At 44.3% G+C, this 12,785-nt stretch overlaps 1 protein-coding gene across 1 annotated transcript in view; it reads left to right on the top strand.

Annotated features, from left to right (window-relative positions):
• Nucleotides 1–2,996, top strand: part of GIPC2 (GIPC PDZ domain containing family member 2) — a 128,562-nt gene extending 125,566 nt beyond the window's left edge. The window contains exon 6 of the mRNA XM_082265330.1: nucleotides 2,410–2,996. Within this exon, the coding sequence (XP_082121456.1) occupies nucleotides 2,410–2,561 (152 nt within the window). The 3' untranslated portion in view covers nucleotides 2,562–2,996. The remainder of the gene's footprint in view (nucleotides 1–2,409) is intronic.
• Nucleotides 2,997–12,785: the final 9,789 nt, after the last annotated feature.

The raw sequence follows: 12,785 nt of genomic DNA, 5'->3' as shown, positions 1-12,785 counted from the left end.
GTGTGCAAACCCTAATACAATGGGCTACGCACGCCCATGTTATTGTAATAGGTGAAAGTTAAAGAAAATCACAAATTTTGGATTGTCACTTGAAATAGAGGGGATGCTAGTTCTGGTGACAACCAGGGATTCCCCCACAATGGACGAATTTCCTCTCATTTAATGTTGTGGCTATGGGACAGGAAAATTAAGGGAAGTCTCCCCCAAAAAAGTTATGCCTGTAGTTCTTCTTTAGGGTTTGTGTCAATAGACTTGTGTTTGCATCAGATAAGTATTACATTCCCATACAAGTCTATGGGAATGCAAAACCTGCTTGAAGCAAGTCAAGTACAGGTTAGGAGGAGGTCAACTGCAGATAAATAGGCCTGTCAATGAATTCATCATGACCTCAAACTAATGCCACACTGATGCCATCAACACAAGGCCAAAGCCTTTTGACACAGGAACCTAAGATATACCAACAACATGGTAGAGAAAAGGCCCACCAGATTAGATACACATTAATCGAGTAGTTTTGTTATGTCCTCCTGTTGCAAAGTTTTGTTAGATCTAAAGAAGTTTGTAAAATCTGATTGTAACCCATATGGTGAGCTTTAGATTGACCAACAACTGTCATTGAATTGATATCCAATATAATGGGTCCTTGAAATACACTATATTGTCAAAAGTATTGGGACACCTGCCTTTACATGCACACGAACTTTAATGGCATCCCAGTATAAAGCCCCGTACACACGCAACGATTATCGACCGACCGATCGTCCGTCTTTTGTCCTGAGTGGTGTTTTGTTGGTTGGAATGTACCTAGACTGCACACAAAAATTCTACTTCAGAAGTGATGTCATGTGTTGGTTTGCTTTCTTTGTGTTCTTTCTTCACTGAGCATGCCCAGACTTGCTCATCAGATTTTTCCCTGTTGAAATCTGTACTGACTGCACGAAAATCGGCCGTTGTGTTGACGGCTAACAAAAATTTTATAGTCTGCACACCAAATTTTTTTTCGGCCGAAAAGTCGGAGTTGGTTGTCGGAAGCATCATACTAACAAGACGAAAATCTGCAGATCGGTCGTCAGACGAAAATTCCCTGCCAATTTTCGCCGCGTGTGTATGGGGCTTTAGTCAATAGGGTTCAATATTGAGTTGGCCCCACCCTTTGCTGCTATAACAGCTTCAACTCTTCTGGGAAGGCTGTCCACAAGGTTTAGGTGTGTGTTTATGGAAATGTTTGACTATTCTTATAGAAGTGCATTTGTGAGATCAGGCACTGATGTTAGACTAGAAGGCCTGGCTTGCACTCTCCGCTCTAATTCAGTCCTAATCATTTGGTGGAGGGGGGATTATGGTGTGGGGGTTGTTTTTCAGGGGTTGGGCTTGGCCCCTTAGTTCCAGTGAAGGGAACTCTTAAGGCGTTATGCTCTTCATGCTCCCAACTTTGTAAAGGGAGGATGGCCCCTTACTATTCCAACATGACTGTGTACCAGGGCACAAACAAGGTCCATAAAGATATGGATGAGCAAGTTTGGGGTGGAGGAACTTGACTGAACACCTTTGGGTTGAATTAGAGTGGAGACAGCGAGCCAGATCTTCTCCTAGAACATCAGTGCCCGACCTCACAAGTGCGCTTCTGGAAGAATGGTCAAACATTCCCATAGACACACTCCTAAACCTTGTGGACAGCCTTCCCAGAAGAGTTGAAGCTGTTATAGCTGCAAAGGGTGGTCAAGCTCCATATTGAACCCTTCGGACTAAAGCCCCGTACACACGTACCGATCGTCGGCCGAACGATTGGCTGTCTTTTGTCCAGGGCTGTCGTGTCTGTTGAAAACTGCAAAAGACTGCACACGAATTTTGTCAGCCAACAACAGCCGACTTCAGAAGTGATGTCATGTGATGGTTAACTTTCCTTGTGTTTTTTCTTTTCTGAGCATGCCCAGTCTTGCAAATCTGCTGTCTGTAGGCCGAAATCTGTACTGACTGACGAACAATCGGCCGTTCTGGTGTGGGCCTACAAAAATTTTAATGCCTGCACGACAGATTCTGTTCGCTGGAAAATGCGCTGTCGGCTGTCGGAAGCTTCATACTAACAAGCCTACAATCGGCCGATCGGTCGGCGGCCGAATATTTGCGGCCGACAATCGCTACGTGTGTACGGGGCTTGAGACTGAGATACCATTAAAGTTCATGTGCGTGTAAAGGCAGGTGTCCCAATACTTTTGACAATATAGAGTATACAACTATAAATTGACAAATTTCTGCACTTTGAAACACCGTGGATTTGAGAATTCCAAATACCCCTTCATCATAAACCCAGCAAATAAAAAAAAATTGTTTTTCCATGTTATTTTATGTGTTTTTTTAATTTTTTATTTGCCTCTCTAACATATATCTATATTTTTGTTTTGTCCACAGCCGCAACAATGGTAGAAGCCGGAAGGGACAAGAATAACCCAGATGAGTTTGCTGTGGCTCTGGATGAAGCTCTCGGAGACTTTGCTTTCCCGGACGAGTTTGTCTTTGATGTCTGGGGAGCCATTGGTGATGCTAAACAAGGGCGTCTTTAATGTGATCCACTGACATTTCTAATCCACTTTAATTACCCTTCTAAACTCTTGACTGAGGTTAATTTTATAATAGCGTTCCTCTGGGATAAACCACAGGACACTCCACGAATTCCACTGATTCCACAAACCAAGCAATCAACTTGTGTATATCTCCAGAATGACAAACTGTGCACTTTTGTCCGGTTGTAGTGAGTCTCTACAGCCCACATATAATGTGAAAGTCCTTTTCTACTTTGTATAGGGTGACTCCACTCATTATCATTGTTTTGCTTTAAGTAGATGAAGGTCTGAATCACCGACTGGATTTTCTTATGCATCCCTTTGGTAGGATCTCTGAACCTGCGTTCCCATCTCCACCCATTTGCTAGGGTCATTAAAGGATGGTCTCTGTTCCTATTGGAGTTTTTATTTGTTTTATATTTAGAGTAACGCAGCATGAAGACTCCAAGTCTCTACGTTTTAAAAAGGTTTTGGGTTGTCCATTAAGAAAAAACAAGACTTGGACCAGGTATGGATAGCTAAAATATGAACAAGATATGAGATATCTGGCAGATATAGTTGTTTGGAGCTTGCCACCTACTGTATAGTACAATATGATTTACAATTTTCTGTAGATTTACTAGCAGCTAAATACTGTGAGGGTCTACCTGACTGGATATAAGTAAAATGGTGGGGGTGGTTGGTAATAATACATATCTCTGTGATTCTGGACAGGCAGCATGGGTGGTCTTGCCTATCTAGACTGAGAGAAGATGTGGGGGGTTGGTTGGTAATAACACAAACTTTGCAATTTTAGACTGGTAGCATGTACAGTACTGCCCATCTAGACATCTAGAGGAGGTGGGGTGGTTGGTAGTATGACAACCCATTCACACTTGTGCGACTTCTCATGCGACTTTGGACTTCAACTTTTTCCAAAGATAACCATATATGTGCAGCTTAAGTTCACCACTTTAGGGTGGTTTATGCATTACCTTGGTCTAACTTTCAGGCGACTTGAGGGTCATAGACTTAATTTTCAACCCTCAAACGGTGCATGAAACGTATCGGAATGTTTAATATGCAGCAGTGGTGCAACAGTGGGTCCGACTTTGCAGAGAGACAACAAGTCACATCCAAGTGTCGCCAAAGGTGCACTCCAAATTCATGCAACTTTGGAGTCATACAAGTGTGAATGTAGCTCTAGAAAACCCTCTAATATTACCCGCTTCCCAACTGGCCACAGTATAATATATTGGTTGCAGTAGAGAAGCTGTTATACCAGGACCATCAGTTTATAGTGCCAGTGATCTTCTTTCGTGTTAAAGAAATCCAAGCGGCTAGGCAGCCGCTGGAATACTTTTACAGTGGCAGAAGGGGGTCCCACTCCCCTCCCATCGCCACCGCCTCCTTTACCGGGCTCTCCCAAGTGATCGGGAAGCCTAATAACAATGCGACCGGCGGCATCCAGCTCTGGACTCACAGCGAGAGGAACCTTTAATTGTTCCTCCAACTGAACCTGGAAGCAATGACTATTTCGTCACTTCCAGTTCTGGCTCTAGCAGCCAGTGAAGCAGCCAATCAGACCCATCTGTTTCTGATCGGCTGCATTGGAGTCCAAAAGAGAGATGAAGGGGTCTAATAGACCCCCTATCTCTTCATAAAGAGTACCTGTCACTGCTATTGCTGTCACAAGGGATGTTTACATTCATTTTGATATTAATGAAAGTGATCACATTTTTTTTGTAAAGGAACAGTGTAAAAAATCAAAAACAAAAAAAAAACCAAATAAAATAAAATTAAACATTTTTTTTAAAGCGCCTCCACCCCCCTGTGCTCACACGCAGTGACGAACACACGTTGGTCCCGCATGCATATGTAAACAGTGATTGCATCACACATGTGGGATATCACCGCGAATATCAAAGCAAGAGCCGTAATTCTAGCACCAGACCGCCTGTGTAAATCTAAACTGGTAACCTGCAAAGGCTTTAAGCATCACCTATGGATAATTTAAATTACCATAATTTGTTGCCATTCCATGAGCGTGCAAAATTTTAAAGTGTGACATGTTTGGTATTTGTTTACTTGGTGTAACATCATCTTTTATATTTTACAAAAAAAAAAAAATGGTATTATATTGTGTTTGTGTTCCCTAAAATTCATTAATTTGTATTTTTTCCCTAAAAAAATGCGTTTTAAAAAACCTCTGCGCAAATACCGTGTGACAAAAAAAATTGCAAATTCTGGATGAACCTTCTGCACACTGCTTTACACCCTTTCCAGCAAACTTTGCAATGAAAAACAGGGATTTTTCGTTCACACAAATTGAATTAATTATTAAAAACTGTAACAACCACCATTTTTGGTGTCATTGGGCCCTATCATTGGAGTCATTGGGAGGAATGGTGCCTCGTCTTTGGTGTTTTTAGGAGGAATTGTACCCCACTGTTGGTGTCAATGGGAGAAATTGTGCCCCATTATTGGTGTCATTTGGCCCCATCTTTGGTGTCATTGGGAGGAATTGTGCTCCAATATTGGTGTCATTGGGAGTAATTGTGCCCCATCGTTGGTGTCATTGAGAGGAATTTTGCCCCATTATTGGTGTTATTGGAAGGAATTGTGCCCCACCATTGGTGTCATTGGGATGAAATGTGCCCCATTATTGGTGTCATTGGGCCCCATCGTTGGAGTCATTCAGAAGAATTGTGCCTCGTCTTTAGTGTCGTCATTGGGAGGAATTGTGCTCCACTGTTGGTGTCATTGGGAGGAATTGCGCCCCCATTATAGGTGTCATTGGGCCCCATCTTTGGTGTCATTGGGAGGAATTGTGCCCCATCATTGGTGCCATTGGGAGGAATTTTGCCCCTTAATTGGTGTCAGTGGGGGGGGGGGGGGATTATGTCCCATTTATGGATACAAATAGTGCTCCAAAGGCCATATAGAAGCAAGCAAAGGGTCGCATCTGGCCCCCAGGCTGCAGATTAGAGACTACTGCTCTAGGGCCTTTACTTTAAAAAAAAAATGTAAAGTTTGGGGGCTCTAAGTAATTTTCTAGCAAAAACAAGATAAATTTTACATGTAGGAGAGAAGTGTCAGAATAGGCTTGGGAAGCACGTCTTTAAGGACTGGTAGCATGAATTGTATTTTCTATCCAGACTCATAGAGGAAGAGGTGTTTGGTTGGTAATAATAATACAAAGCCTCTGTGATTCGGATTGGTAGTACAGATTATACTGCCCATCCAGGCTCAAGACAGGCGGGGTCTAATTGGTAATATAAAACCTCTATGATTATGAAAAGGCTTAGATTGTACTCCCAATCCACATTCAGAGTGCGTAATAATAAAAAACTTTGTGTTTTATAGACTAGTATCATGGGTAATACTGCCTATCCAGACCCAGAGAAAGAGATTAGGTTTGGTTAGTATTAAGATAAAAAAAACCTCTGTGATTTTGAAAAGGCTTAGATTGTACTCCCTATCCAGATTCAGAGAACATATGGGTTTGGCTGGTAATAATTAAAAGACTTTGTGTTTATAGACTAGTATCATGGGTAATACTGCCTATCCAGACCCAGAGAAAGAGATAAGGTTTGGTTAGTATTATTATAAAAAAAAACCTCTGTGAATCGTAGCATGGATTGTACTGCTAATCCAGACTCAGAGAGGAGGTTAGTAATAATACAAATTTCTGTGACAAGGAATAGTAACATGGACGGTACTGCCAATTCAGACTCAGGAGATGGGGTGTGGTTGGTAATAATACAAAACCTCTTTGATAAAGTACTGTAGTATGGTCAGTGCTGCCCATCCAGACTCAGGAGGTTGGGGTGGTTGGTTTTCATACAAAACCTCTGTGATTAAGGGCTGGTAGCATGGATGGTGTTCCTCATCCATACTCAGGAGGTGGGGGTTTGGTTCGTAAAAATACAAAACCTCTATGATAAAGGACTGTAGTATGGTCAGTACTGCCCATCCAGACTCAGGAGTTTTCGCTTTCATACAAAATCCCTGGGATTAGGGGGTGGTAGCGTGGATGGTGTTGCCTATACAGACTCAGAAGGAGGTGGGGGTCCATCCAGACTCAGAAGGAGGTGGGGGTTTTGTTCGTAATAATACAAAACCTCTTTGATAAAGTACTATAGTATGGTCAGTGCTGCCCATCCAGACACAGGTGGTTGGTATTCATACAAAACCCCTGTGATTAAGGGCTGGTGGCGTGGTTGGTGTTGCCCATCCAGACTCAGAAGGAGGTGGGGGTTTGGTTGGTAACAATACAAAACCTCTTTGATAAAGTACTGTAGTATGGTCAGTGCTGCCCATCCATACTCAGGAGGTTGGGGTGGTTGGTATTCATACAAAACCCCTGTGATTAAAGGCTGGTGGCGTGGTTGGTGTTGCCCATCCAGACTCAGAAGGAGGTGGGATTTTGGTTCGTAATAATACAAAATCTCTTTGATAAAGGACTGCAGTATAGTCAGTACTGACCATCCAGACTCAGGAGGTTGGGGTGGTTGGTATTCATACAAAACCTCTGTGATTAAAGGCTGGTAGCATGGATGGTGTTCCTCATCCATACTCAGGAGGTGGGGTTTGGTTGGTAATAATACAAAACCTTTTTGATAAAGGACTGTAGTATGGTCAGTACTGCTGCCCATCTAGACTCAGGAGGTTGGGGTGGTTGGTATTCATACAAAACCTCTGTGGAAAAAAAAAACAAAAAACCTCTGTGATCAAGGTGCTGGTAGCATGGATGGTGTTGCCCGTCCAGACTCGGAAAGGAAGTAGGGTTTGCTTGGTAATAATAGTAATGATACAAAACCTCTGCACAGATAATACAGCCCATCCAGACTAAAAAAACAGATGGGGTCTGGTTGGTAATAATAATTAATTTGTGATTCTAAAAAGGCAACATAGATTGTACCTCCTATCCAGGCTCAGTGATCATCCAGGAGTGGTTTATAATAATACAAACCTTTGTGATTAGAGACTGGGAGAATAGATAGTACTGCCCATCTGGACCTTAAAAGGAGGCATGATGGGCGGAGGGGCAGTTGGTAGTTATACAAACCATTGTTGTTCTGGACAGGCAGCATGGGCAGTAGGAGCTCCGACTTACCTGTATAAGGAGAAGGCATCTGCCATGGCATTCTTTGCCCTTCAGCCTCACATCCATTGTGGAGATCCTGTTGCAGTTCTGCCACTGTTCATTTTTGATTTTTGACTTTTATTCATTTGATTAAACAACATCAACATGGTTTTTATTTAACATCTGGAAGAGATAAAGCCCGTGTCACATCAATCCTGAAATTCAGACAATACTTTTTAAAAATGAAATTAGTGTATGACTCATGAACAACGTGAGCTGGAATTGTGTAGGTTTGTGAAAAAAACATGATGCTGATAATATTGATAAGACTGTTAACTGATTGTTGTTTTTTTTTTGTATAAAGCATTGCTTGAACTATTAAGCTGTATATATTTTATTGGTACATGATATAAAATATTAAAAATTTTTTGGCACTGACTGAATTTTTATTTTCAAGGGCTCCCTAAAGTGTATGTAAACCCTAACAATGACTTTCTCCAATTTGCTTTTTTTTTGGTCTGTTTAAATATACCATAAGAGTCGGTTCACACTGAGGCAACAGAACTCCTTACTACTTCGGGGGCGACTTGTGCATTACCATGCACCACGACTTCGGAGCGACTTGCAGAGACTTCACATAATGGAAGTCTATGCAAGTCGTTCCGAGGTCGCCCCCGAAGTAGTACAGGACCCTTTCTCTAAGTCGGAGCGTCTTGTGTCGCTCCTATTAGAACGGGTCCTGTAGCAGTCAATGGACCGCGAGGGAGCGCGACTTGTCAGGCTGACAAGTCGCCTGACAAGCCGCGCTAGTGTGAACCGACTCTTAAAGAGGTTTGTTATACAGTATATGTTCAATATGTGCAAAAAAGTGCTGCCAGAAATCTTGTGAGCTGATAACTTCCTGCACTCTCTGATTGTGCTGACTGTTATCCAAATTTTTTTCTAGATCTCTCTGTGAACTTCAAAACACCTCCCTTTGTTATGTAGAAGGGGAGATTCCCTGTAGTCCTGTCCAAGGGTGGCAACACTGCTCCTCCATACATACACTATATTGTCAAAAGTATTGGGGCACATGAACTTTAATGGCATCCCAGTCTTAGTCCATAGGGTTCAATATTGAGTTGGCCCACCCTTTGCAGCTTCAACTCTTCTGGGAAGGCTGTCCACAAGGTTTAGGAGTGTGATTATGGGAACGTTTGACCATTCTTCCAGAAGCACATTTGTGAGGTCAGGCACTGATGTTGGAGAGAAGGCCTGGCTCGCAGTCTCCGCTCTAATTAATCTCAAAGGTGTTCTATTGGGTTGAGGTCAGGCCAGTCAAGTTCCTCCACCCCAAACTCGTTCATGGACCCTGCTTTGTGCCCTGGTGCGCAGTCATGTTGGAACAGGAAGGGGCCATCCTCAAACTGTTCCCACAAAGTTGGGATCCTGAAACTGTCCAAAATGTCTTGGTATGCTGACGCCTTAAGAGTTCCCTTCACTGGAACTAAGGGGTCAAGCCCAACCCCTGAAAAATAACCCCACATAATAATCTCCCCTCCACCAAATGATTTGGACCAGTGCACAAATAAGGTCCATAAAGACATGGATGAGCAAGTTTGGGGTGGAGGAACTTGACTGGCCTGGATTTAAAGATGTTTCTGTATTTGCTTTATGGAGTGTTACCTGCTCATTATAGTCCTGACCTCAACCTAAAAGAACACCTTTGGGATGAATAAGAGTGCAGACTGCGAGCCAAGTCTTCTCATCCGACATCAGTGCCTGACCTCACAAATGCACTTCTGGAAGAATGGTCAAACATTCCCATAGACACTCCTAAGGCTCCGGGGTCTTCTGCTCTTTTGCTGTTGGCTGTCGGCTCTTCTTCCTCCGGTCCTCCTCCGACGACGTCTCCTTGATTATGACGATCTCCGGTCTCTGCAGCTTGTTATATAGCCATTAGGGCGTGGCCACGATGACGTCATCGGGAGGCCCCGCCCCTCACATCACAGATGACGCCATCTGTGACGTGAGGGGCGGGGCCTCCCGATGACGTCATCGTGGCCACGCCCTAATGGCTATATAACAAGCTGCAGAGACCGGAGATCCTCATAATCAAGGAGACGTCGTCGGAGGAGGACCGGAGGAAGAAGAGCCGACAGCCGACAGCCAACAGCAAAAGAGGAGAAGACCCCGGAGAGGAGAAGACCCCGGAGAGGAGAAGAAAAGAAGAGAGGACAGCAGAAGAGGGACAGCAAAAAACAGAAGACCCCGGAGTAGAGAAGAAAAGAAGAGAGGACAGCAGAAGAGGGGACAGCAGAAGACCCTGGAGAGGGGACAGCAAAAGAGCAGAAGACCCCGGAGAGGAGAAGACAAGAAGAGCCGGATGAAGATTTTTAATAAAACTTTCCAAAACGTCTCCTGTCGTTATTTCCATACACTGCCTTTTATGTGGTGAATGAGTAGGGGTACAGTGCACCCCATACCCATTCACATAGGGAGGGGGTCCGGGATCTGGGGGGCCCCTTGTTAAAGGGGGCTTCCAGATTCCGATGAGCCCCCTGCCCGCAGACCCCCACAACCACCGGCCAGGGTTGTGGGGATGAGGCCCTTGTCCTCATCAACATGGGGGCAAGGTGCTTTGAGGTGGGGGGTGCAGAGCTCCCCCTGCCCCAAAGCACCAACACCCCCCCCATGTTGAGGGCATGTGGCCTGGTGTGGTCCAGGGGGGGTGGGGCCGCTCGCTCGTCCCCTCCCCTTTCCTGGCCTGCCGGGCTGCATGCTCGGATAAGGGTCTGGTATGGATTTTGGGGGGGACCCCACGCCGTTTTTTCGGCGTGGGGCTACCCTCAAATTCCATGCCGGACCCGAAGGGCCTGGTTTGGAACCTGGGGGGGAACCCCACGCAATTTTTTTTCCCATTTTTGGGTGGAGTTCCCCCTCAAGATTCTCACAGTGCAGGTCGCGCCGCAAGTCGGATCATCCTGATCTGACTTGCGGTGCGCCTTCCATTCAAATCAATAGGCTTCCATAGGGAACCATTGATTTTGAATGGAGGCAGAAAAACGCTGCTAAAAGCAACGTGGCCAAACGTGCAATAACGCAAATGGAAAAAGCTACTGAAAGCACGTTTAACAGCTGCTTTTTCCCGGCGTCAGAAATAGCTTTGCAAGACGTTTTTTCTAACGTCCCGTGTACATGGAGCCTAAACCTTGTGGACAGCCTTCCCAGAAGAGTTGAAAGTTGGGCTACCTCAATATTGAAAAATTAAGAAATAAACACCTATAAAAAAAGAGACCAATACAGCCAATACATTAAGTACTGGTTCACACCACAAAAACGCACTCCAGATCTGTTCCGGATGCGTTTCTGCATGCATGTTTTTAGCGCATTCCAGTGCGTTTTTGATGCATTTCCAATGCATTCCAGATGCTTTTTGTTCCTTTTTCCTTTTTTTTTTTTTCACTGTACTGGGGTCTGGTGCATTTTTTTTTATGCGTTCCAGTGCATTCCATTGCATTTTTGATACGTTTTACTCCAGTGCAGGAAAAATTCTGCATGTTCTTTTTTTTTTTTTTCTGGAACTGGAAAGCTCTGGAACTGACCACACTGGTGTGAACTCTGCCATTGGAAACCCTATAAGCTACTTTCTATGTGTTTTTGATGTAGAAAAAAAATGCACTGGACTGCATGTGGTGTGAACTGGCCCTTAAGGAATGGTAAGCTGTGATAGATTTTTGTCCTTTTGTTCAGTTTTTTTAACTAAAGTTATGGGCCATACACACTATACGATTTTCTAAAGCCTTTTTCCTTTAGACAAAACCATATAATATGAGGTCAGACCTAAACCCTTTCAATTTGTATGCAATCTGGCCGGCCCTTGCACTACATAGAAAAGGTAAATCTGAAGGAAATCTAACCACAAAAGTTGGATAGTGTGTATCCAGCTTTATACATGTGGCCTAAACACGAATTTGCACCTCCCACACTGAATATGCTCCTAAGGCCCCTTTCACACAGGCGATTCGATCCGATCCGCCTGTCAGTTTTTCAGGAGGACCTGATCAGATGCTCCATGCATTCCTATGGGGCTGCGGATGTCAGCGGTGACATCTCCATTGACACCCGCTGCTATCCGCTTCCGATCCTGTTCGTGAAATTTGGATAGAAAATAGGGTTTCCATCCGACTGGCGGATCGGATGGGATCGGATGAGAATGGACAGGCGGTCCATTCTCATCCAATCTCCCCATAGAGGACAGCAGGGATCTGATAGCTCCGTCTCCGCACACAGAGCGGAGACGGAGCTGTCATCCGCCTGCTCAGTGGGGATCGGCGGATTGATCCCCCGCTGAGCAGAACGGACTCCATTGGCGGATGCAGCCGTGTGAAAGAACCCTAATGATTTTTACTTACATGAAGTTACGCCATTATTATCATTGGTATGCATCAACCTCTGTGATCCTTCTGTGAAACAATGGCAGGGATAGACAGCCAGCAACTCAAAACATCCAGATGGGATAATCATTATTGAATACAGGGTGAGTGCAGAATAAAAAAGCTTACACGTTTTGGCCCATGGCTTTAGTCATAGCTATGACCAAGTGGGCCAAAGTGTGGGCCAAAACGCGTACTTTTTCTTTTCTTTTTTTTTTTAATCCTTTACTCACCCTGTAGCAAAAAAAAGATTTTCACATTTGGATGTTTCAGATTACTGACTGGCTATTCCTGCTATTGTTTCAGTTTGTGAAAGGAAGAGCCTGCGCATTGAGACCTCACCTCCTCATTGGGAATCCAAACAAGCATTGCTTTTCTCATTGAGGGGTTGATTTACTAGAGGCAAAACGACTGTGCACTTTGCAAAGTGCAGTTCCTCCAGAGCTTGGTAAATGAGCAGGAGCTCTGCTAACTTCCTTGCATGTGATTGGGTATTCTTTGCAAAGTGAAGCTTTACCTCATTTACTAAGCTCTGGAGCAAATGCACTTGCAGAGTGCACAGTCTGTTTGCCTTTAGTAAATTAACCCCTGTATGTCATCCTGTCCATTAGTACAACCGTCCCACAGACCTTTCTCTTCTTCCCCCTCCAACTTTTTTGTGTGTCATCAGTACCTGTCTTCCTCTTCCCTGCCACCCCGCCGATGACACGCAAAGTAGATCTGTGCACAAGTAAATCTGGC

Source organism: Pelophylax lessonae, assembly GCF_965119305.1.
Source record: "Pelophylax lessonae genome assembly, chromosome: 8".
Classification (NCBI taxonomy): domain Eukaryota; kingdom Metazoa; phylum Chordata; class Amphibia; order Anura; family Ranidae; genus Pelophylax; species Pelophylax lessonae.
The sequence above is the reverse complement of the archived record's forward strand: the minus strand, read 5'-3'. Positions and strand labels throughout refer to the sequence as shown.